General features: G+C 40.4%; 1 protein-coding gene across 2 annotated transcripts in view; it reads right to left on the minus strand.

Annotated features, from left to right (window-relative positions):
* FBN1 (fibrillin 1) overlaps positions 1-26939 on the minus strand; it is a 216332-nt gene that overhangs the window by 89273 nt on the left and 100120 nt on the right. For both annotated transcript variants that reach the window (XM_024200606.3, XM_024200598.3), the window contains exons 11-21: positions 26370-26537; positions 23970-24110; positions 22866-22985; positions 17625-17750; positions 15140-15262; positions 9388-9510; positions 7118-7270; positions 4722-4775; positions 3377-3502; positions 1717-1842; positions 501-620 (exon numbers count right to left, since the gene is read on the minus strand). In XM_024200606.3, the coding sequence (XP_024056374.1) occupies positions 501-620; positions 1717-1842; positions 3377-3502; positions 4722-4775; positions 7118-7270; positions 9388-9510; positions 15140-15262; positions 17625-17750; positions 22866-22985; positions 23970-24110; positions 26370-26537 (1380 nt within the window). The remainder of the gene's footprint in view (positions 1-500; positions 621-1716; positions 1843-3376; positions 3503-4721; positions 4776-7117; positions 7271-9387; positions 9511-15139; positions 15263-17624; positions 17751-22865; positions 22986-23969; positions 24111-26369; positions 26538-26939) is intronic.

Raw genomic sequence — 26939 nt, forward strand, 5'->3', positions numbered from 1 at the left:
TCAACAGTAAATTATTGACTCCCAGAAGCAAGGAGGAAGCAGGGGAGGAAATGTGACTCAGGGGAGTATCTCCAAGTCACAGTGTCTTGTTACTCCTGGGGGGTGACAGCCTGCACAGCATCTCTTGCTCCACCTCAAATCACAAACTAGCCCTTCCTCAAATTATAATCTGTGCCCATTTGGTAGCCTCCCTTGTAGAAGCACCCAAATGGGCATGTATAGTTTTGAGGAGCTGGCCCTGTGCATCTGTATACTATGCACAAAATCTATCACCTCTCTCTCAAATCTGATATAAAAGCACATTGTGTTCCCAATAGCTAGAGTCATGTACCCAAGATAATGGTGAAAACAAATACTTTCTTAACATTTTTTCTGTAACATTTTCCCCTAAACATATTTATCCAAGTTATTTTTAAATGCTTTCTGGATTTGGTGTACAATATTTGTATGTCACCGGACATTTTCAACTAATGAACATGTAATCTTTGATGAATAAATACCTATGCAGATGGTTCTTGTTGTATCCAAAGTACTTTCAGGGCTACATTCACAAGCAAAAGAGCCAAGTGTATTTTTGCATATTCCATTAACACAGGGATTAGACTCACACTCATTAATATCTAGAAGAGAAACACACTCACATTAGTGCCTATTGCTGCCAGTAAGACTTCAGAAGGCCTCCTTCAATCTAGCTAAAACAGAAAGAATCTTCCTACTCGATAGGAAATTCTCCTGCTATTTTGGTTTCCAGCTATGGTGCTCTTCCTGGAAGAGTGATGGAATACATGACCAAAAAATGTGCTAACTCATTACATTGACAGGAAAGCTCAACTCAGCTGCTGCATCTGTTTTTTTCAGTGAGGTCGAACTGCCCAGTTTTACAACTGTACTGACTGAGTTGGGTCAAGTGATTTGGCCACATGTTAAGCCTGTGGCTCAAACTGGATTTGAAACTAGGACCCACCTGGCTCAGTTGGACTTATACAGCCTATTCTAAAATACTTGGGTCTCATCAACACTAGCACTTTCTCCACTATTGTCACAAGCATTTGTGCAGTTCCGCTGGTGGTAGGGATGGGGGCAGTGCTGACTTAGACCAGTCACAGGTGTTTTTACCATCACGTTGTCTAACCCTCATATGTTGCATTCTTGTCCCCCACCCATCATTTCCCTTTCTCTTTATAGACTGCACACTCTTCAGGCCAGACACTGCCTCCCTCTTGGTGTTTCAAATATACCGGGCACATTTTCAACATTATTACATGGTAAATAATAAAAATCTTCACTGTCGGCACTACCTGCATCGCCTATACTAAATAAATAAATAGGGCAAGAAGCTTTGTTATGTAAATCTGACATGTGTCTGTACAGCAGAAGTTAAAACCTTACCCCTGAAACTGTCTCGGGAATACAAATAGCTTATTTTTTTTTTATTTTTTTAATATTCAGTCAAAGGTATAATAGTGGCAATCTCCATGCTGTTCTCAGTAGGTTATTAATACAGCTCTAGTTTGCATTGGAGATTTTATTCGATTTTAAGCTTTCATGGATTGAATTTACACTGACTAGCTTCTATCCATTAATAGAACATATAACTATTCTATTCTGCCTTAACTGGAAATCATATCAACTGCTGGCTAAGAACTCCAGTAATATGGTAAAATGCTTTAAACTGCAATTAATATAGCTAGAATGTAATGGGCTGTTATCAATTACCTTCACATGTTTTTAGATCAGGCTTGTATATAAATCCTTTGGGACAGGTGCAGGTGAAGCTTCCAGGGGTATTTCTGCATTGTCCATTGTCACACAGCAGCGTGTTCAATGCACATTCATCAATGTCTGCAATGAAAATTAGAAACATTATGAGAAAAAAAAACATGCCTTGACAAGAGGCCATGAAATAATTCCCTTTCCAAACAGCCACATTTCATTAGGACTGATCTTCCTGTATGTGTGTGAGGTGGGGGGTGGGGGAAGAGAGAGAGAGAGATGCCTTGCATTGTTTTGCAAAGCCACTGAAAGAGCAGCATTTTGGAGATCTTTAATAGTTTACACTTACAGGAATGGCCCTTGAAATTATTTAAAATAAAAATAATGCCCAGTACAAACAACTACAGTCATACCAGAAAGTAAAAAATTAAGATGATATATCCTTTTATTTTACAATTACTGTACTTTATTTCTTATCTACTGAGGATCTGCCATGAAAATAAGAGTAACAATAACAGATGTATTAATTTTAACTACCTGGGTAACAACTAGAGAAAATTTCATTCTTTCCTGTTTATTTTATTTTATTCTTTTTAAAATTGGGAAAATTTGAAAAACTTGTTTATATTTTTCTGGATCCCTTTCCTTCCTCCCTCCCCTTCCCAGTGCTCTATTATTTTAATGAATATTCAACCAAGAGAAGTTTTGCCATTTCCTCTTTTTATAAAAGATTTATCTATTTGGCACAGTCATAATGCTGAAAATCACCCTTTGGTCTCGTCTACACTAGAAATTTTCTTCAAAATTTCTCACCCTTCATACTACTGCTGGAGTTGCTCCACTGACTGTAGAAATGGTGAGAGCACTCGTTTAGATTGGCTGCTGGTAGACCACTGGCATTTAAACCCCCATGTTTTCTAGACCTGTTCTGGGCTGGGTTAGATACTGTAGGGAAAGAGACTAGTCTACACTAGCTGCACGGGAGGGAAATTTGAATAAAAATGCTAGTGCGGACCTGATCTTTGGGAAGCCAAAGCTCAAGACTCCGTAGGGGATCTTTGCATGAGTTTGGTCATTTGAGAGAAGCTGCAAGAAGGTGGCACGGGCCCATAAAGGATAGGTGAACATCAGTAAGGCCCAAAGAGCAGTTAGGCAGAACTGGACGTGTCAGAGAGACCTCAAAAAGTGTTGAGAGAAGCTGGGAAGGCTGTAGAAAAACAGAGAGCCAAAGCAACAGCTGGGAACGGCAGAAGTGTTACAAGGGGCAGGGAGATTTGGGAAGTAAAGTAGAAAGTCTCAGAAGCTTAAAAGCAGGCCAGGAAAGTAGATGGAGAGGGCCAGGGGAAAGACTACAGAGGAATGGGGGAAGAGTTGTGATGAAGCATGGAAACATAGTGGTGCAGTAACTGGGTGGGCTTGGAGGAGTGGCTGGGAAGGTCAGAGTTGGGTAGGACAGAAGAGAGGCAATAAGTAGGGGTGGACACTGAAGTTGGACACAGCATGCTGGAGGACAGGAAGAGCATTGGAGAGCGCAGAAAGGAAGGTAGAAGGATCAGAGGAAAATCAGACAATATCAGTGGAGCAGATGGGAAGGATCAATGGAACACTTGGGCGGAGGGAGTCAAGCATCAAGGTTTGATAGGGAAAAAGGGAAATTTCATACCAATGCAGTTTTTCCCGCTTGCATCCACTTCATACCCAGAATTACATATGCATTTATATGTTCCACGCAGATTCTCACAGATTCCATTTGGGCAGATATCAGGATTCAGTGCACATTCGTTAATATCTGAACAAACACAACAAAGTTCATGATTTCCTTTGGACTATCACATTCACTAAACTAGAAAAAGTCATATTTTTCAATATCAAGAACATTGAGTTCCCACGTTTTCACAAAGATGCCTTTCTAATTAAGAACTCCCATAAAGAAAGTCACCCTCCCAAGAATGAAGACCCCCACCTTCATGGCAACTAACCTCCACCATTAACCCACAGGTGTTTGAAGTCCTGCAGAGATAACAGGAGCTGGAGATTGAAATCACTTAAACCAGGGTTCTCCCATGTGAAAATACAGAGTGTTAAGGAATCACTGCATAGCCCACTTCATTACACTTGTAGGGTAGTGCTCTGTGGCCCTTATTCCTGAACACTGCCTGCTTTCTATGCAGCACAGTCCCACTGACGCCAGTCATGAGCACTGTTTGCAGAGTAAGGCTTTGCAGGAACTGGCTCTAAGATGACAAGGCTTTAAAGGGAACCACAAGAACCTGCTAATCTCTGACCAATCCTGCAGGAGGACCATAATACTGTTAAAATGAAGTCATTGCATTATGCACAGCTGAGCACACATTGCTCCTGATCCCACTGCAGAATGTGCCATGTACCAGTTTCTCAATATAGGGTAAATTGGGAGGCTGAGGGATCATTGGATAAAGAGAGAATCAACAGCACAGAGTATTTTCCTCTTTGATGGTTCCCTTTTTTCCCTCTCTTCACAGTTGGTCTCTTCCCTGCTACAGCTATGGTGCTGAAAATGACGAGCAATCCATCACAAGGCAGTTATTTGTGAGGCAATTTACAAACATCTGCCCTGCATTTAAGGTCAAATGGGTGATTTATCAGGCCTCCCAGCACCATTCCAGGGGATGGGTATGTTAAAGTATCCAGTAAGCTAAATGCACACTGTGGCTTGCTGTTCTGTGTGGCTGCAGGCTGGGGTTCTCTAGATAATGAAATGTATAATGCTGCAGTAAAAATACATGGTTTACAAATCTGCCACTCCCAAAGAGCGTTCCCACGTAAGCCTGATGAGCGTATGTGCTTGAGCACCCATTAGAGTGAAATGATGCGTTCCAGGGGTTTAAACCTAGGCTTATTTCTTTGAACATGCTGCAAACCATTCAGAGACCGTTCCTCTCACTACTTCCCTACAGTGTACAGTAACTCATCACATTGACTCTTTTACCCTGTTCTAAATTTCAAGTGATACTGTTATGTGCTCTTACCTCTTCCTTCTAAATCCAGGCCTGGTCCACTGCTGCATAGAGCCTGGTACTCAGCTGAAAAATATTAAAAATAGATATTTATTTTGTTTCTTTTTAGCTAACTGTTTGCAAGGTCGTCTACAAGCAGATTTATTATCCCATTGCAACAAAGCACCTTGCCATCACTCTAAAAATCTCATTACCATCACCTGGCTCTAAAGCTCATCGACTTTAGGCTATTTTAGCAAAAATACACCCAGTGCACATGCAAATTAGCCACACGTGTGTATTTTGTGATGAATCCAGGCAAAATGATATGTGCTTAACTGTAAGGTGGACAAGCAGGAAAGTTTTCAGGCACTCACAGGAACTCATTTTTACAAGGAGTCTCACAAGTTTCTGTGCATGCCTAAATTCTTCTGATGAGCTCACAATGCTCAGACAGCATTGCACAGCCATAACCAGACTAAATACCACTACAAGATACAAGTCCGCACCTTCCACCGCATATGTATTTTGCTAACTGCCCAGATAATTACATTGCTGTTAATTTAGGTAATAGCCATCCCTATATACCTAGTGGTCTCTCTCTGTCTCTCTCTCTTTTCAGTACTGCCACATGCAAAATGTCTTCCACTGTCATCATAACGAGCAATTTAATTTGTGTACCAAAGACCTACGTTTAACAGATGCTCTAACTCATGAAAACTGCCAATAACTTGGATCAAGTGTTTGCTCCCTGATCCCAAAGAAATTGAAACAAAGATATGCTGGGTTAAAGATCTTGCAAAGGGACTCTGCTGAACTCCTTGTTCTGGCAAAACTTCCATGTCAAGATTAGGCCTGAAGTAATCTTACACACAGAAATTTAAAATAGATTGCTTTCACTGCCTTGAATCACATAACCACTTTCACATACGATGAAAAGAATCTAATACACATTGGAGTCAGCACGTGGCTACATTTAGAACAGGGGCAGGATACATTTAGAACAGAGCTGTAAGGTTAGTGTGGGAGGAGTTTCTGAGCAGCAAGAGACAAACTCCTTCCTTTGAGGAAGTTCTTCGGTTCCTGAAACAATAACTTATTTCTGAAAAATTCTCTCCTCCCTTCTGCCTCGAAAGCTGAACATGTCCTATATTTTACCCTTCATGAGTTGGCATCTTTAACAATAGAAGAGGAGGGCAAAAGAGCCCAGAAGAAATAACTTCCACATGTGTAAATGTTCTGTTAAATTAATTCAAATATAAAACAGAAGTCAATGGCATTGGGCCCTACATTTTCAAAACAGTTTAACTGTACTGTGCAATAAGAAGGGAGCCCTGGTATCAACAGGCGCTGATGGAAAGGCTCTTTCCTGCTCTGATAACATTCCGGTGTTTTGTTGCTATTCTAACTAATGTGGCTTATTGTCAAATGGTGAACAGCAAGGTCTCTTTGAAGAGCACACGTCAACTAAACTAGGCTAATTTGTTCCAACTGGTTACATCTCCCTGTCCCTTTACATAAGGTTGCCCATTAAAACTAAGATCAAAAAAATCTTGAACTATCTTCACCTACAAAGTAGATACCAGATTATCTTGAGATCCTTCTGTGCTACCCATATTATGGCACATTTCGCTTGAATACAACAACTTTGTAGACAGCGAAGAGAACCAATAGATTAACTATGGCCCTGATTCTGCAACTGGCTCAGCACAAGGACCCCCGTGGAGCCCTGTTGTCTTTATTGGCTTCTGTCCCGGGACCGTGTCAGCACACTGTTCCTGCAAAAAGTGCTTTTCTAGCAGCAGCGCCTGCACAGGGAAAATGACTAGGATTGCAAGCTTGCCGGAGTGTAGTTATGGTCCAAAGAAGTGAACAGTATTGTTTTTGGGAGTTTCAGGTGAGAGGCTCAAGTATCCTTAACTGGCTCCCCTTTTTGCATCCACAATTGGAAGACATGTTTTTGATTGATCCCACAGTTATTTGTGGACACAATTTAGGTCATTTAGATATCCAGACACTTGAACGGAAGGTGCAATTAACTATTCAGACACCCTCAATTACCTAAAATGTGCCTACAAATAATTTTGAGGTCAAAACTGTGTCCAGTTATTCACGTTGACAACAATGGAGGCCGTTGCTTGAAAATCTGGCATAATGCTTGCAGTGATCATGGGCCAGATTCTTGGTGTTCATTTATGCCTCTTAAAAAAATATTCACCCCTGTACGCTTCATACATGCACGGTAGCAGACGTTCCAAGACACAGCGATGTGTGTGTCATGCACCTAAGGTTACACTTCTCCAGATTTGGGATTTATGAATGACAGGATCGATGTATGTGACTTTTACTGTCAGAATTGAGACCTTTGTAAAAATTAATTATCAATGAAAAGTTTAGGTCAAATTTCGTACTTCTTAAACATACTGTACCTGAATTTTGAGCAGGACATGGCTGACAAGGTTCTCCAAAGGCATAGTCAGTGCTGGCACAACAACATTCCGATTTAGTAACAGCGCCAAATAATGGTTTAACACATTGACCTCTCTTGTATTCACCATAGCATGTGCTTCGCATATGTGTATCTAAATGAGAAACATAATCCATCAGGGATCTAGCATAGCCACAAGAATAATGCCATAAATCAAAATATATTCAGTCACACCTTTAGAACCAGATTTCAAACACTGTGAAATAGCTGTCAAATATAATTTTTACTAATCATTTTCTCAGTAGATCTCACTCAAATATAACCTCTCTCATCACTTAGCACTCAACTCAGTGCAAAGAATTCTGCTTCCTCACACTGTAAGCCTGACAGGGGTTGAAAATCCTGAGGAAAATCAATTCTCCATAGCTACTGCATGCTAAATTAAGCTTACTGAGTTGAGCCCTTATAAAGATAGCCTGTCAAAAAAATCAGCTTTTGAAAACTGAACAATTTGGCCAGGCTATTAAACAGAGATAATTTTACATTACTCTGGGACCTTTCATCTCAAAATATTTATTAATGAAAGCTTGCAACTTCCATGTGAAGAATGTATATGTGTAGGTATACCTGTATTATTATTATCATGATTTAATGGCATGGTCATTGCAATTTTAAACTGGCAACCACTGTAGTAATATAAATATAAATATAAATATTGAATATAGAGTGGCTTCAAGACCTAACGGTAATCTTGGGAGTCAGTCATGTGATAGGGGCATTCACTTTTCATAACATTGACCCACGTCAGGATTCCAAAAATGAGGATTAGCACATACCAACACTCTGAGGTGTCACACCATTTTTGAAGGGAAAAAAATACATAAACAATGTTATTTTTGAATATTCCACTTTATTCTCGGATTTTGAGGGTGGATTTCACTTTACATCAAATTGTTTTCCTTCTGTTTCTATCCAAATGTATTATTTGTTCCTGATTCATACAGGCCCAAACATACGTGCTGGAATTAGGGGTGCTCCTGCACCCCCTGACTTGAAGTGGTTTCCATTATATACAAGGTTTACAGTTTGGTTCAATGGCTCTCAGCGCCCCCACTATACACGTTGTTCCAGCACCGTTGGGCCCAAATTCATCACTTGTGAAATACCAGGGATTAAGCCCAGCGAGTTTGTATTTTGAGCAATAGAAGGGTCAGGACAGAAATGCTGAGCTAAGCAACTCCATTCTGCAGCCTAACTTCCAAATGGCCCACAAGCTATCTCCAAAACAAAGTGAGAATCTGCAGCCACACTGCAGCCACTTCATTGTTTTTCCTTAGAGACACAGAATATACACAAAAGCAAAAACATGGACGCTTGTGTTTTAACTTGATAACTCGTAGGTCAAAAAAAGGGCTAGACATTTGGAAGTTCGCATAATTTGTAGTAGTAAACAAAAAAACGGGGGTAAGCAGATGGGACATAGGACCTCTGGCCCTGACTCTTGAAACACTAACAAACAAGAAGTTAACCAGGCTACTTCTGTGCATAAAGTTAAGCATTTCTGTGTTTGCAGGAGCGGGGCCTATAGATGGTCATGATTTTTTTTTTTTCAATCTACAAGACTACAAATTATTTTAAAATGGGTGGCAATTTTTCTTGGGTATGCAAAGAGAAAGATCTCTAGACACTGGAAAAGTTCTCATGTTCCACCTTAAAAAAAATGATATGTTAACATAGAAGAAATTTACTTCATGGGAAAATTTTATCTATAATGTTAATGACAAAACTAAAGAATATCATCAAGAATAACATTTATTTATAATGTTAATGACAAAACTAAAGACTATCCCAGAGAATATTGTGAGAATTTCTCTCTTGTCTAAAGGAAAGCAGTGATGTGCTAATGGGAGGTACTTGTTCTTATGTACCATTTTATGCATCTGTTTTAAAATAGAGTGGCCAGATTTTCAGCTGATGTAAATTGATATTGCTCCATTGACTTTAATAGAGTTATGCTGATTTACATCAGCTAAGAAGCTTGCCTGAGAAATTTTTCGAAAAGGAAAGAAAGGAAAAAGAAAATAGAGAAAAGTGAACAATTATAGTGAGCCTCACAAATAAAGACATTCATTAGTTTGGGAGCACCTACCAATCCAGTGTCATGTGGTAGGTGCTATGAGCTAACCCATGGTGTGTCTGTCCATCATTGCAATTTTAATGCTTTAACTTAGTTAGTTAATTGTGACTTGTCTTACAATGAGTTTGTCTTACCAACGCACACACGTCCATCTAGTCCCACTACAAGACCTGGGAAGCAGTCACATCTGAAAGAGCCATCAGTGTTCACACAGCGCCCATTCATGCATATTCCAGCTGTTTCACACTCATCGATGTCTGTTAAAGAACAGAATAAACTTTATTAGAAATTAAATTAAATGATTTTCAATCCTGGCTGAAACTTGCATTTGCAAGGCTTATTTTCAATGTATTCAATAAAAACAAACCAACAAACATCACTTCACCAAATGAAATATTAGTGCAATTTTTTTATTAAAAATAAAAAACCCTCCAACATTAGCTCATTCTATGAAGCAGAGAGAGCAAAATTCAGGGGGAAAAGTATCCTGCTCTCCGTGGACTTTCCTCCAGTGAAAAGAGCTACATTTTCCTAATACGTTCCCAAGAGATGCATAATCCAAAATAGGGGTCACTCATGCAAAAACATAATTGGAGGAAGAAGGAAACCCTGACTGTTAAGACAAAGGACTTGTGTAGTGTTTAACAGGGCATTCCCTTTCTGTGTTACCATTTAGTTTGTGCTGTAAGAAATCAGGCCAGATAGCAAATTGAAGCTTTGACCCCTATGACTAGTCTTCACAGGGCCCCCAAAGAATTTTCTTCTTCCTGCTGTGGGTTCAGTTTTTGGGAGCACTTCTGAATACTAAGCGTCCAAGCCCAGCCCACACATCATGTCCCCGTGGTGATCTGCATGACAATTGGGTTTTTATATCAGATGCTTGTTACAGCCCTTCACATAAACTTTTAATGGGAAAATTACACACCAGTCTCGTAAGGAATTTTTTAATGAACTGAACCCTGAACAACTGTTAAATACAAGCTATCATCTTTGTCCAACAATAGCCACATGGAACAATAAGTCCTATAGCACTGAAACACAAGGTTAAAACTATTCAACATTTGAGTTGGGATGTCAAATTAGTCAAACATTTTAATAGACTGCATATCCTGAGATAGCATTTTCTTGACACAGGGAACATGCTATTTTTCTACAATTAGGGATTACAGAGGGAATGTTTTAAAATATTGTTTGGAAGCATGTATAACACTTACAAAATAATCACTTTAGAACAACTCTCCTTTATATATACACAACGGATGATGATTTCCTTTTTTTCCTGACCTTAAAAGTGCAAATTGAGAGTGAAACACCTCTATGTTTTACTTGGGTTGTGTTGTTTGGCACAAAATATAGCTTGTATGAGCCAAGATTCCTTGCTCAAAATATATTTTTAAATAGAAGTTATATTTGAGTACATGGGCTAAATTCATTTCATTTTGCTTGCAAGCTTTTGTTCTGTTTCAAACAGACAGATAAATCATGAATTTCTTCCCTACTTTACGCTCAGTCCTTACTCAGACAACACTCTCACAGAGTTTTGTTGGAGTAAAAGCTGAGACAGAACTTCAGGAGTTGGCCCACGGTGTGTATCAGTGGAGACCGTTCTTGACAAGACGACAAGCAAATCCTTTTAGCAGGTATACACGTTCTATGAAACATCAGCTTAAACTTCTGCTAATGTTTATTTTTAGGGGTTATTTAAAAGAAAGAACTGAACAAGCACAAATGTGTATATTTTTCCTTTGTCATTTTAGTGGGTTTTTTAAAATGTTTTGTAACTTCATAAAAATAAAGACTGGAATATAAAACACATTTTCTTTCCGTACAATTCAACGCACTTTACAAAGACAGGTAAGCATTATCACCAACTTTTTAAAGATCAGGAAACTGAGGCACAGAGAAGTAAAGTGATCTGCCCCAAAAAATCACACACATCAGGTGAAATGCTAGCTCCACTGAAATCAGTGGCAAAAGTCCTATTGACTTCAACATGGCCAGGATTTCACCCATTAAGTATATTGCAGAACCAGAAATAAAACCCAAATTCCGGCTCTGACTGGACTATGCAGCCTCCTTCCGTGAAAGGATGTCATTTTGACAACCCCAACAACTGTAAGCTTTCCCCCACTGACTTTGCCAGCATGTCTCAACCTTGTTCTGAAGAAACTATCTACAGGATTCACTTTCCATGTCTAATCCGTCTTTGTCCTTTCCACTTAGATTGCCAATTAGTGCCAACTGTGAAGGACCTTTTGGATGTGCAAGCTAGTTCCCTAAATTCTGAACTGAAAACAACTCATTTCACAGGCCACTAAACAACCACTTTCAGTCCTGCTTACCAGGGCAGGATTTGTGATCTGAAGGTGAAACAATTTATTAAACGTATAAAACAGGAACAATGCACCCAACATGCAAAATATCAGATAAGGGAACTGTCATGGTAAATAAGTTTAATGTCCCTTGTATTACAGGGAATACTCACAACTATGGTGTAACATTCATTTCGGGTACATTATTTCATTAAAGCCTGAGTGAAATTTTTCAGACAGCCAAGTACATGCCCCCTATTTATACTTAAATGCCAGTTTTATGGAACTAAGGGTCAATTTCAATATCCTAAGGAGAGGTTAGGAAAGTGTTTTTACGGCACCCATGTTTCAAAACTCAGCTTACAGTGCATCAAATGAGATCCTTATAAGAGTGGGATGGTGTACATTGCAGATCTTATATTCCTTTGTATTTGATCCCCTAATAAGTTTGGCAAAACACTTGTCAATTTCACACCAATACTGTAGCCAGTTTGCTGCATAACTGTCAGTTTCTGTGCACACATACCCAACTTCCATGTGTAATGATAGTAATTGCATGTGCAAATTAGAGGCCAGATTCTCGGTTAATGTAAACTGAGGTATCACCGTTGACTTCAACAGAGATTTACCAGAAGAGAATCTGGCTCTAGGATTGCAATTACATGTGTTTGTGTAGGTGCATGCAGTGCAAAAATCTGGCACTCAAAGCTTACTTACTGAAAATACTACTTTTTAGTCAGACAGAAACCATTTACTCTGTAATGGTGTATACAAAGAGGAGTTAATGAGGATGCAATAAAATCCACAGGGAAAGTCATGAAACATAGTTGTTTTTTTTAAACACACGTAACTGTTAATGTGATGACAGAAGTTGAATAGGGAATTATGTTAATTTTAGCCACAATGTATTTCTGGGAGCTAATAAGTGTTATTTCAGGAAGGGCTGTGGTTGGAGGTGGGGAGGAGGGATAGTTGAGGTGAATATAAAGTTGAAAGCAAAGTGAAAATGGATTTTGACCAAATAACAATCTCACCTTTCCCGGCTATTTATGTGCTCATTCTTAGAACTCAAGGCTTACTATGAGTGTTGAAAGGTAATGGGGGAAACCCTCTATTTTATTGCAAAATCTGTTCCAGCTTTCAGCAGGAATCATTTGAGTTGCCTGCAATTTTGGATAATTTTCAAACCTTTTCCCTTTGATGCACAGAAGTAACATTTCTCTGGGCCAGGAATACCTTTTTGTCTGGATCCTCACTCCTGTTTGGCCCTCAGGCACACAAATGAGGTTGGGGAAGCAGAGAATCACAGGTTCATTTTTTAAGACCATGAGTCAATTTATCTACTGAACTTTTGATCTATGTCATTTCCTTGCAGAAATAAATTTTAAAAACATTAAGATGGTTATGCCGAAAGTGAAAGTCAATGAGGGCTTTTGGGATAAGTCCCTGTGACGGGCTCAGGTTGCTGGTGGCACCACATGTCAAACTTTGTGCCAGTGACACTGATGTTCTGCAGCAGATGCTGCCAGGGGCCTTATGCCATCGCAACCTTCCACCCACCTAGTGTATGAGCCCACATTCCATTGCCATTCTGCACCCTCACCAGCTGAAACATTGGCAGTGCTTCCCATCACTCTAGGATGACGGCAGATGCAGATAGTGTGTTACTGGCCACATCTGCTTCAGAGATGAAGGAATAGTATTGCTGGTGGCTGCCAACATTACTAGTGATGGCAGCTGTGTGTCCACAACAAATAGAGAGCAGCCACTAGCAGGGCTGACTCCAGGCATCAGCTTGACAAGCAGGTGCTTGGGGCGGCCACTCCGGAGAGGGGCGGCAGGTCCAGCTATTCGGCGGCAATTCGGCGGATGGTCCCTCACTCCCGCTCGGAGCGAAGGACCTTCCGCCGAATTGCTGCCGCAGATCGCGATCGCGGCTTTTTTTTTCTTTTTTGGCTGCTTGGGGCGGCCAAAACCCTGGAGCCGGCCCTGGCCACTAGACAGCGGTGCTGAGGCAAGGACAACTATCACTGGGCTTTAAGTTTCAGTTAGTGTCTTGCCCATGTTTGTATTTCCTCTTGCTGCCCATTCAGACACTGACATACAGAAAAAGACAAGTTCTTAGTCCTCTACTTCTCAGTTGCGTCCTTATCACCCTTCCCTCTCCCGCCCTAACACACAAAGAGGCTGAGTGACCATTCTCAAAAAACAAAACAAAACTGAACCAAAAAAAAAAATGCATTGCTGTACATCTGTGCAAGTTACAGCTGGCCCAGCCAGTGACAAAGCTCCAAGGCTGAGGAGACAGTTGGGCAGAGGCAGAGGTGTGTATGTTTGTGTCTGAGGGGGGAGTTACATGTTTGCTTGAGAAATTAGTGGAGAGTTGTTTCTTCTATGACCATCTTGAACAAACAGCCATATGGTCTCTACGAGAATAAGCTGCTCTCTGGCACGAAACATGCAACTCTCATCCAGTTTCCTGAATTTTGGATAGATCTGCCTTGCAGCTTCAGTAGGAGAGGTGTCAAATTATTATTGTATTAGCTTTTCAGAGCTCTACGAGATCTGTTGAACCTGATCTGGGTCCAAGTTCTCAGACAAGGTGTGGTTCCAATCCAGACTTTAAGACATGGATTCACATTCATTCGTCTTTTGTACTAACGATTGTTTAAAAAACAGAGTATTAACTGAAATCAAAACCATGATTTTTATTACTGCTCTTCAGGAAAAAAAAAAAAAAAAGCTCAAGTGTACTCCAATGAGCTGAGTTTTTTTTAAACTTACCCTAGGGTATTGTTGACTTGATCCCCAGAGCTAAAAGATTTATAATTTAAAAAAAGAAAAACTAAGTGACTTGGCTGAGTATTTGTTTATTCCTTGCTTCAACTTCTGCTTTGTGACTATAAAAATTGTTGAAATATGAGATTTATACACAGAAAACTTCCAGTTCCTTAAGGGACAGGACGGAAACTAGGATGACATAGCCAGCAAATAGAATGTTACATTGTCGTCCAGTGAGGGTGAGGCTGAATTATCATAGCAAAGGGGAAAGATTAAACTGCTGTGGTGCTCTCATCTAGGTCCGCACCAACCAGGGTGCTGAGCCCTGCTGGGAGGTGCTGTACAGGGTGGGAAGCACAAAGACAGGAGGGTGAGAAAGATCCAAGGAGGGCAGAGAGTCAGGATGGCTGGGTGGCCAAGGAGAGAGGAACAGGAAGAGACAAGAAAAGAGAAAGTATGTGGGAGCCAAGCTGCAGAAAATGTTATAGGTAAAGACCAGAAGTGTCATTGGGTCAAATCCTTCAGTCTTTGCTCAAGCAACATTTCCCACTGATTATTTGGGAGCGTTGCTAACACTGTGGAGAGGAGAAATTGCCTTGGTCCATGACAGATCTTTCCAGCTGATTAAAGAACTTATTTGATGGAAACTTGCTGAATCCTTCTTGGTCTCAAGGGTCAGTGTGGGGTGGAAGAGTAGGAAGAAATTCAGTGATTCTTTAAGCTGTCACAGAGATATGAATCCCATGCCCTCTGAAAGCACTAATTTATTGTAATCACTATTGTAAACACTCACCATTGCAATAACGTCCATCAGATGCTAACTGGAAACCAGGTTTACAAATGCACTTAAAGCTTCCGTCTTCATTGATACACATCCCATTAAGGCACATGTTCCTTATGCTACATTCATCCATATCTGAAATTGCACACAATGGATACAAATGTTCACACTGATGAAATAGTAAGAGCTTCTGTTAACTACCTCCTCAAGATAATGAGCCAAACCAAACTCTCATGTGGCTGTGTGAATCTATGGTGAATATCAACAGGTGATGGAACCAAAATCCGTTGTGGAGGATTACTCATATTTATAGCAATGAATCATTTGTAGATGAAGAAATAGGTTTGAAATCACTGAAAAGCACAAAAAAGACATTTAGACTCTGGAAATCTTTGAAACTGCTACCTAGGAAAACACTTGTGGTTTTTTAAATTGAGACCTTAAACCTTCCTTGGTGAAAAGGAAGTATGGTTTTCAGATATGCGAGAGCTTGACTATAGGCAACCTCGAGGCTAAAAGGTAATCACAATTTTTCTTTTGTTATTAAGATAAGACCATCTACAGGTGGGTGGAGGAGAAGATTGTGTTAGGAGTGAAAACTTCTCTAACCCCCATTCGTTCCAGATTTGTGTTACGTAGACTCCCTATGATGTTGCTCAAACCTGCACAGAAAATGCAATGGAGCTCTCTTCAGATGCTAACATTCTGATCATCAGCTTCCATTTAAAATAAAAGTATCACTTCACTTTCTTTAGGTGACAAGTTGCCTATTAGAATACTTGCTGACTAACCCTTGAACTGTACAAGCCCAGGGTATCCTCTGTGACCTAGTTGTATGGCATAAAAGATACTTTGCTATTGTCTGAGAAATATCTAGGTTGTAATATGAAGAAAAAACATTTTAATTTACATTTATTTTCAATATTTCAAAACAAGCAATCTATTGGTTAATACTGACACACAAGTTATAAATATAATAGACAAATTCTCCACAACTCTTACTTATAGTAAAGTATTAATTTGGATATTAAAAGATAGATACATGGAGTCAATTCGTTGCTGTCCTGCACCTTCTGCAATCATTCACATCAATGCAAAGTGAGTGCAAAATGCTCTCTCATATCTTGGTAACATTTTATACTCGCTCTGCATTTATTCTGCACTGGTATAAATGAGTGTGCAAGGTGCAAGACAGCAATGATCTGGGCCCATTAAATCTATCAAAGATCAGGACTAGTCATCAGTCTAATCTAAAAGGCTACACTTATAATCTTATATATGCAGCACAATTCCCATTGTCTTTAATGAGAACTGGATGTGTACACCCCCGAGAGCAAACTTTGACCCATTACAGTGCAGCAGATGCAATGATTTTAGAAGTTGATGCAATACACAATGCTCAGATACATTCTGGCAACATGCTTAATGGAATGACAAATGTTTTATCAGATTGTCATATTTAGTGCTCTGGTTCTTATTAGCACATGGAATTTAGTGGGAAAGGAAGAAGTCAGGCCTCGGGTAACAATAGATTTTCATTTATATTTAAATGACGTAGTTACATATTTGATGTTTAAAAAGAAGTCTATAGTGTTAAATTAAACCTAAAGGGAGCAGGACAAATAGATCCCTAAAATGTCTGTCTCTACCAAGGATTAACAAAATCACTACTAACATAAAATCACTGGATCATAATGACATTACAATATATTCAGAATCATGCTATTTTCCTTAATTTTGCAGCTGTCTTGGATAGAAATTATACTCCTAGACATAGCGTGGTTTCTTTTTACTTACAGGCTAAGTCTGACCAAAATTATTTATGATTTTTTAAAAAATTGTGTATCTATCCCAACCAGGAATTTTGGCATTAAGTCTTTGAGCTGAATCACTGAGATAATATTCTGCCAAAAACATTTCTAAGAACAGTGCTTGAAATTCTTTTAACGTATGAATAGATCATTGGGAACTCTCCCAAGGACCTTGGGAAGCATGATAAAGAACATTCTTCATTTTTTTTCACTATAGGTCTATGAGGTAGGAACACATCAGTTAAGGTCACATTTTCAAATTTTGAAACAACTAGTTTTTTTCCAGGTTGGACCAAACTAAATCCACATAAAGCACATTGCTAGTCGCCCAGTAAGGTCCCATTAAAGCATGCTGTTAATCTCACAATAAGATCATGCAGCATGTGACTTATTCTCCCCTCTAAAACATACCACTCCCATCAAAGGAACTCTACATTTTGCGATAGTGGTATGTACTATTTCTTTTGCTGGACAGACATCCTGTTGCCGATTGCCAAGCCACGGCTCCAGAACTGGCTGCAAAGGATGGTTTACTTGCCCTCCCAGACACAGGAAAAGGTATTTAGAAATTTGATTCCCAGCTCCTTCTCTCCCTCCACCCCAAAGACTTTTTATTATTTTTTAAAGTGAGTAATCTCTTGGAATTGTAATTACCGATGGGAAATAACTTCAGAAAAAACTCTTACCTTCACAGTTTTTTCCATCGACTGCCACATGAAAGCCAGCATTGCAAACACAGTGAAAACTGCCATCTGTGTTTATGCACCGTCCATTATTACAGATCCGGCCATTCTGTAAACATTCATCGATATCTGAAAGCCAAGCAAAAAACCAAAACTATAAGTGTGATTTCTTTTCCAGTTTTTCGACTCCATGTAAAAATTACCTTTGCCTGGAAAAGTTTGATTTGCATAACTGAACATTAAGAAGGTGGAAAGAGTATCAAATGATCAGTTTGAAAGAAATTTCAATTTGTAGTAGGAACTGAGCCTTAGTTCAGAAAACACTAGAGTGTAACTTGCTAAAATAGGGTTCAGGCTCCTTCTAATTGTTTCTATGTGGATTTCTGCATTTCAGTTACTTACAAAAAGGGTTTTCACTAAAATCTAAACTTACTAAAAGTGAAAGGTTAAATAAAACCAAAGGCTTTTTGTCCTTTGATGCTGCTGTATGAAATAGGAATATAGTGGGAAATGTTGAGACTTTCCCACCCCCAAAATGTGTTTTCTGCTCATTTTTATATTTAAAACATCAGATCCTCATTTCCCTCTCTCTGCTGGAGGCCCTTGGCAAGATCTTGGAGGACCTGCCTAGTGATACCACACAAGGCTGGCAACTCTCCCTCTCTCCCAAATGAGGGGGGAGGAGATGCTGAGACAGACTGTCTAGACATTTTTTAGATTGCTCAGTGTTCTTCATCAAGGGCTGGATCATCTCCCAGAGATTCTTACACTCAGGGGACTCTGTGCACAAAGATCTCAACCAGCTCATGCAGATGCCTCCTCCACTACCCAGTCAGTCTCAATTTCCCCAGACATGCTGCAGATGCCCCTCAACAGGTGTTCAGGAAGGGCTCTGCTACGGTTTGGGGATGAGCAGAGAACAGACTGCACTCCAGACTCATGTCTCTTGCTAACTATGTTGGTATTTGAGGCAGAATTAATGGTGCTTGAAATCCACAGTTCCCTTCCATGGCAACCTATCTTCATCTAGCACCTGTAGAGGGAACCCCGTCAACGGTTGGGCTGCCAGGGAATGGCTGTACCAGCAGAGGCAAGAATCATCACATGGACAGTTTCTGCCTCAGCAGATCCCATTCCCCATGATTCCTTGGGAAGCCTCCCCTCAGAGTGACAGGGGTGATGGACAGGAAATGAGGCAAGTGGAATTTTCCTGCCGTTTGGGCCCCTTCCTTTAGCCTCCTGGTACAAAGTTGAGTGTGGGGCTTGGTCTCAGGTAATTATAATGGCAGTTCTTAAGGATCTTCACTTTTATTTACCTGCTGCTATCTGACTCGTGGTGAAGAAAATAATCTTTGCAGTTTTGTTGAGCCCTATAAGCAGATGGCGGGCAGTAGACCCAACACTATGTTTTGTTCCACTTGTAGTTTTTAATTATAACATTGTTGTTGATTTTTCTTTTCAGAACTATTAGCAACCACAAAGCTGCCTTTCACCTGAAGGAGCCGTGCATGTTCTTTAACTTCTAACTTTTCCATGCATGACCCATCTCCTCTTGGTCTTTGAAAGGTTACAGCATAACAACATGATGAAGTTAGAAAACCAGTTTTTGGCTCTCTGACTCCCAGATACACATGCCTCTTATGGTTAATCCTGGTAACATTTCTTATAGTTTTTCAATGCTATTTTACTTGCCTCCTTATGTCACTAAATTAAGTTCTCTAGGTTTTAATCACTAATCACAGAGCTGTTAACTTTATTCAGGAAAATCTCTTTACTGGGCCCAAGTTTGAGATCCTCACTGATTTTTACTCAGAGTTTACTCAGTCAAACTCCCACTGAAGTTCTTAGGAATGTGACTGAGTAATAGTTGAGTAAGTACTGTGGGATCTGGCATGCTATGTTTAATAATTACATCAGTGGGACTCTGTCATAATTTAGGGCAACTGCACCTGTGTCCCAAATCTATGGTCCCACAAGGGCACCCACTCTAGGTTTCAGGTTCCTCTGGCTGTCCCCTCTTCTGAGTGGAGACATGCACCTCACTCCCTTCTTATCAGGGTAGTTCCAGGCCGCACAGCCCCTGACAATACTGTCATATCCAAGCAAGCAACTCTACCTAAGCAAGCCTGCTTACTTTCTCTTTGGAGACTAACAATAGACTAATTGTCCACCATTATAAGCACAGCACTTCCTATGCACGCCTATTGTATTCTTATGGTAAAAGAACTACAGAGAAAACAACAGAATAATCAATATGCATGCTAATAAGCCTACCAGAGATCACCCCAACCCTAAAATGGGCTCTAGCAGAAGAAGTCCTTCAAATCCCACCAAGGGGTTTCCTGTGGTTTCAAGTTCATCACAGCCTCAGCTCAGAACAAGCACACAGTCTTATGGGGCCCTCCGTAGGCCCAGTCCTTCTAAGGATTGGGGCCCTCTGTGGACCAGGGGTCCTGTCCATTTGCTGGATCAGGAAGAAGCCTGGAGCCTGTTTAAAACCAGACTATTTAATCAAAAAATCCTTTCTTTGTGTGTTGGTCCCTGGAGAATCCAGTTTGAATTAGATGCAAACCTCTCCAAAGGGCTGATAACCAGAGGAATTACATTAGCACATCTTAAGTTACATAAAATCACACAACACAAACAATTGCATGTTTAATACAAGGTACCCAAAGGCACTGAATCTAATTCAATCATATTTATCTTCATTCCATAAGGTTTGGGCAGGATATTATCGTATCTGTCATAGATTCATTCCATGGTACCTCAGAACCAGGAATCTATAAATGTCCTGTAATTACTTAGGACTTTTCAGAAAGGGCTGCACCTGCAAAGGCGTACATGCAACTGTACAAACTCACATATGTAGGTGCAACAGAAATGCTCGTTCAGGCAGAACAGGCACTTGCACGTGCAGTTGTCCGCTGTAAGTGTAAATACTGTTTTTTCAGACACACTGGCAAACACACTTTTGAATAACTGTTCCTTAAAGTCCTTCGTATAGATGTGGCCCTGCCTGTTTTAGCATATTTTAAAACTGCAGCTAGACAAGCAGAGCTGTGATGAATTGCAAAGGGCCTGTTAAGTGACCACACATTAACTGCAATGGCCACCAGGCTTTAGACATTCATGTGTTTAATGATTCACAGCCAATCAAATTAAAGCAGTTTAACAAACATGACTCATGACTAAATTCATCCCCTGAAGTCCAACTTCACCATTGCTTCACTAACCGATTGACCGAGCGACATAATGTGATTCTCTCACACTATTGGCATGGCTGTTTGGCAGACACTTAGGTCAGATATTCCTATAAGTGCACATCATTGGCACTTTTTCTGCATGCCCGACTGTTCTGCAGACAGCTGTTTGTACTGCTGCTGTCCTTTTGAGTCAGAAAGGGAAATCCCACACCAGTGCTGGTGGCTTTCTTTTCAAGCTTTCTGGCAATGAGGCATGTGGTCACGAGCCTCACTGCTAGGACTGCTTGCAGATGTTTTCTCTGGGCTTTGTTTTTTAATTCTTTGCTTCCGTCTCTGATCCCCTAATCCCACTGGATTTCTGAATTTTGCTTTCTTTTGAGTGTCCAATAATATATCTTTAACCAAGCATAAGAGCCCTGACTTACTTCTTCTTGAGGTTCCTATGTGTAATCGTGTTAAGAGTATCCAATTCTGACCTCATTAGGTGCTAAGGTTCACCCATGCCGTATATAATAAATGGCTGGTTTAGGCACCACTGCTTTTGGTGATTATCTTCACTTCTTCATTTGGTCTTTCCTATTGCAGAATGTAGAGTACACTAAGAGCTGGTCTACACTGAAAAGTTATATTGGCACAGCTACATCTTTTCAGGGGCATGAAAAATCCACACCCCTGAGAGAGACAGTTAAGCTGAGCTAACCCCCCGGTGTAGACAGTCCTAGAGTGACAGAAGCTGCAGGAAGAATTCTTCCATTGGCCTAGCTACTGCCTCTTGGGGAGGTGGACAACCTACAGTGGTGGGAGAATCCATCCCGTCGCTCTGTTAAGTGTCTACATTGAAGCGCTACAGTGGCACATTTGCAGCTGTGCCATTGTAGCGTTTTTAGTTTAGACATAGCCTACCTCCCCGATTTTCGTCAGCAACTGGTCTTTGCTTAGCCATGTACGGGGTTAAGAGACAGGAGAATGGACACCCAACCCTGGCCTCCCAGAAAGGAATACAATAGTTCACCCTAAAAACAGTCACTGCAGCCTTAGGTTCTGTAATGATTGCTCACAATCCCCTTCTGGGTTTAATTATTGAGTCTCTTCGTAGGGATTCCACCTCTTGGAAGTCTAATCCTACTGTAGTAGGAAAAGGGCTGGAGGGGTGGCAAGGATCCTATCCAGTCACCTTTTGGAGCAGAACTGCACTTTACGTGAATTCACTTGTGTCTCCTTGTAACGTCATTCAACATGGTCACTAAATGTACTCTATTGGTTTGTAGAAGAATCAGTTCACAGGACTCTTGTGAAAATGAAGTTGATGAGGCAGATTCTTATCCCAGGTAACAATTTTAGATTAATATAAAGAAAAAAAGGCTTCCACTTCACAAGGACTTTTCAGTAGGCATTAAAAGCTACTCGTTGAAGGCTGGGGAGAATTTGAGACCTTCCCATTTTTCTTTCTGGTTTCGGTCATCTCCATTGCCGCACTCAACTCCAGAGTGGGTGTATGGCTAGGGAATCCTCTTCTCTGTACAGAGAGGGAAATATGATGAAGGCAAATCTGGGTCTTGAGCATTCAGACTCACCCTATTTTATCTGCAAGGCTCTCTTTCTCTAATATATCCCAATCATGCCCTCAAAGAGTAGTCAAATGCTCTCTCAGTAGAAGTGTCTCATTATCAGTTAACTAGCAAGGGAACAGATCCACCTTTAAAGCCAAATTCACATCCCAGCACTGACCAGGAATGTCTGAGAGTGGTGAAAAATGAATCTTGCATCTCAGAGGTAGTGCTGCCAGATAGATTCCTCCCAAGCCCAAATGTCTTTTCATAGTCCTGGCCTCCTCTGAGAGTTAGTACTTTGCGCTACCAACTCAACCATCAGGTAAGTTTGGGTCAGCCTTTTTGAAAGAATATTTTTTACTCAAGCATTTAATTTATTTTAAAAAGTTCTTATTAAATGCATATATTTAATTTTGCTTAAGAACAACAAATATTTTCCCTCCTTAGTGTGTATACAGGCGTACATCTGGGTATATAATACTGTACTTCACCTCGACACTCTGTCCTAGTTAGTGTGCTCTGAAATCCAGCACGACACTGGCATATGTAGGATCCTTGGTTATTTATACAGTCTCCACTAATACAAGGATTCTTCTCACATTCATCAACATCTGTAAAATACAGACAGTATATTTTTAGTAAGACATTGCTTGGCAGGTATTCAGGCCTGAGGGCTATTTTATTAGTTTATTTTACATGAGCAAAACGTATTTTTTTTTATAAACCCTATTATGCAATACTCAAACATTAGGAATATTTTTTTCTCATCAATGTAATTCTGTGTTACGTAGCATTTCATATTCAAAAAGTTCTAGGCAGGTACTGGATACTATCAAACAATATTTCCCAGATAAGTGTTATAGCTTCAAATAAACTAAGCAAGCCTCAATGTAAATTTCTGCATTTACATTTTAAAATTATTTGGACTAACCTCTAGAATTGCACATTCTAAATCAGGTTGCTAGTCATAGACAAATGCAAAAGGACTCGTGTAAACACACTGTTATATATGTGGTTATTAGTAGCAGATATATGCAATCTATACTTTTTGTTATTTACAATAACCTTCACTTTACAGTGAGCTAAAGCCTCCATATTCATTGCTTATTTGGTTAAAATAAAAAAAATCAATAGTAATTGAAGTCACTAGGCATTTTGCTTTAGTAAGGACTACAAGATCTGACCGTATTTTTATAAATGTTACTTTAATCTGTGATTGTAAATTGCATATTTAAGCTGCAGGCAACTCTTTAAACTGATTACGTTTTAAGCACAATCAACCACATTATATTTCTAAAAAAAAAATGTGCCTAATTTTGCATACTTAAAATAATTAGAACTTAATTTATCACAAGGTTTATTTGTTTTTACACGCAATACGCTAGAGGTAAAACTATTATAAATATGCATTTACATTTGAAATCAAATTAAGTGTTACAGCCATTATAAACATGGAGCCTGCTTTTGTTTTTTTGTTTGTTTGTTGTTTTGTTTTAATAAGAAATGAATGAAGGTCTTTATATCGTATGGGACAGGAAAACAGTTTAATACAATTATCACTGTCTGATTTACAGAGCATAAGGAAAATCCCATACCAATGCACTCCCCTCTGACATCCAGCTGGAATCCTTTGTTGCACTCGCAGCGGTAGCTCCCAGGAGTTGGAATACAGCGCCCATTAAGACAGAGATGTCTGAATAGCTGGCAATAGTCAGTGAAATTAACTGGCAAGACCACTGAAATGAAAGAGTTACAAAAGTAGATTAATAGGTTATAATAATGATTTTCTGTAATACACAACTCATACAGTGTTCTCCATTAAAAGTTAACATTTACCTTCCATCACGACATAGATTAGAGAAGAACTTGGATAACACTAAGTGTGGGAAAGCAACGCTATGTGCCAGACAGCATTGTTTGAGAATGGCTGGTAAATGTTGACTTTCTGATGGTGACATCTATAATTCTGCTTTCCCATCTTGCAGGACACAACATTTAGGGCTAAACCCACCCATACATATACAGATGCATAAGGAGTAGGTATGTGGTATTATATAGGGATTATAAAAAGTCAGCATTAGCCAACAGCTGTGACACAGTAGCACAGTACCTCAAATATCTCCATTTTTATAGCTAGGAATTGGACAGAAACTCAGAAGATTACTGTGGTAACTACGTGGTATCAGTTGGCAAGTGCTTACTGTGGGCTGCATTGGCATTTTGCAAACCAGCCTGAGTAAGGGACAGGATAGGGAATGAATTGACACTCTGAAAGTCCGAGTTCTTTTCCTGCTTCCTCCTTGCACCAGACACACCTAAACCTTCCCCTAGCCTTTTCCTTGGCACAGTTTACTTCTCTCTCCCCGCTGGCTCACTTGCACAGGCCAGTGCACTGGATGAGTACGTGAGGCATGGTGAATTGGAGCTTTGGTTCCACCTTCTCCCCACACCTGTCTGCCCAATCCCCACTCACCTAAGGAACGGCGGAAGTAGCAGCTGCTCTCCCCCATGCAAGTGTGAGGGACAGCCATTTCCTGCCCTATCCTTGGGAGACCTTACTGCATTCCATTTAAGTATCTTTGGGGTTCATTGTATCAATGTACTGCCGGGGGGGGAGTTTTGAGGAACCCTGGGAGGGGGGGGGGGGGGGGAGAGGATGTGACAGATGTGAGACCTAGAGATTCAATGAACTTTATTGAACAATGTGCCTGACAAGAATGGATGTTTGGAACAAAACATGTTAAAAGCAACAGAGAGTCCTGTGGCACCTTTAAGACTAACAGATGTATTGGAGCATAAGCTTACATGGGTGAATGCCCACTTCGTCGGATGCAAGTGGGCATTCACCCACGTAAGCTTATGCTCCAATACATCTGTTAGTCTTAAAGGTGCCACAGGACTCTCTGTTGCTTTTTACAGATCCAGACTAACACGGCTACCCCTCTGATACTTGAAAACATGTTAAGTGGTTTTCCTGGTGAATATCTAGAGGACGGTGAATGCTAATTCCCTACCTCCAATTATGCAAAATCCCAGCCTGGGGAGTGGTCCATTGTCTGCTGATCACCTGCTGGATGAGGCCAAGATCAAAGTCCCAAACTGTATAAAGGAAGGACTGAACTATTCGTGGCTGTTCTGGTTCTGAATGTGAGATGGTTATGAACTTGTAACCACAGGGAAATCCCAGTTGTGTGTTTTGAGGGACCAACACCTACCAGAGCCTGAGGTTGGAGTCGGGGTGACCTGTAGTAAGCTTTATAGCATGTGTGTGGGTTCTTTTACTGTTTTTAATATGTTTTCTCTGTAATGCTTTCAGTCTTAAGAATAAATATACTTGCTTATAAAGAGCTGGGTGCTAACTTATAGCTGGGCAATGACACTGTTCATAACTTCTAGAGAGAAAGCAAAAAGCAAATGCTGGCTTGCTGGGGATATCACAGTGTAGACAGGGAACTGTGTAGCCTGGAAAAAACCCTGGTCAGGAGGGAGAGAGATGCAGGTCTCTGCCCAAGAGAGGTGATGGCTGAGGAGCCAGGATCCTAAAGTGGGTGCCAGGCCACAGAGGGGGAATACAGGTGCTGGTGCCCTGAACTGTGACAGCAAGGACTTGCAAAATGAGTAGCCTGCACAGTGGAGTGAGGGAGCTCATTATACTCCTTACTCCCCTGCGCAGGCATGCAGTTGGGCTCAAGACCGAGCCTTAAAAATGACAACCAGCACAGCACATAGGCCACAGTAAATATAACGTAGAAGTAAAGATGGTACCTAATTAAGAGGGGATAGTGTTACAGAGAATGCAAGTTACCACAAGGGGCCTGGTTACAGGGAAAACAGGACATGGTTACTCTGAAACCCAGTCAATGTACATGCAACCACCCAAAGCAAGCACAAGACAGCAGCAATAGGAGTGAGTACACTGCTCCTCAGAAATTCAAATTTTTAATGTGATAAAGACCCAGTATCCTGCAGGGAAAGGGCTAATATTTAATTCTTACCAGCAAGTGTTGGTCGAGGCCGAGGTGGTATCTCAGGAATCAGAGGATATCTATCGGGAGGATATCTATCAGGAGGATATCCATTATGAGGGCCTGGAAGAAGGCCTGGAGGAAGAGGAGGTCTTGGAGGCGCTGGCTCAGCTACTACACATAACTTGCGATACTCCTCTGAAACATGAATACACAGCACTTCAGTCTGGTGACAGTAAACATGAAATATCCTCCTGGAAAATGGAGACCAAGTGAACTTATTTCGTAACAGAGGACCTCATTCTGTGAATCGTCCTTCCAGTGCCAAGTAGAATTTAGTACACAGTTCATCAGAACACTGCCACGAGGGGGCATCAAGGAACCAATCCTATTCTATTTATTTAGTCCCTTTCAGGCAAAACCTCTGCCGAACTCAATGGGCATAAGAACTTTTGGATCGGGTCCCAAATTAACTACCATCCTGAAGTCCTTAAAATTTTGGCCTGTCCTGCAGACTGACTTCCACAGAAAAACACTGAGTTTCTGTGAAAAGAAAAGAAAAGAAAAGAAAAGAAAAGAAAAGAAAAGAAAAGAAAAGAA

This window comes from Terrapene carolina, unplaced genomic scaffold (genome assembly GCF_002925995.2).
Source record: "Terrapene carolina triunguis isolate 2854851 unplaced genomic scaffold, T_m_triunguis-2.0 Scaffold67, whole genome shotgun sequence".
NCBI classification, from domain to species: Eukaryota; Metazoa; Chordata; order Testudines; family Emydidae; genus Terrapene; species Terrapene triunguis.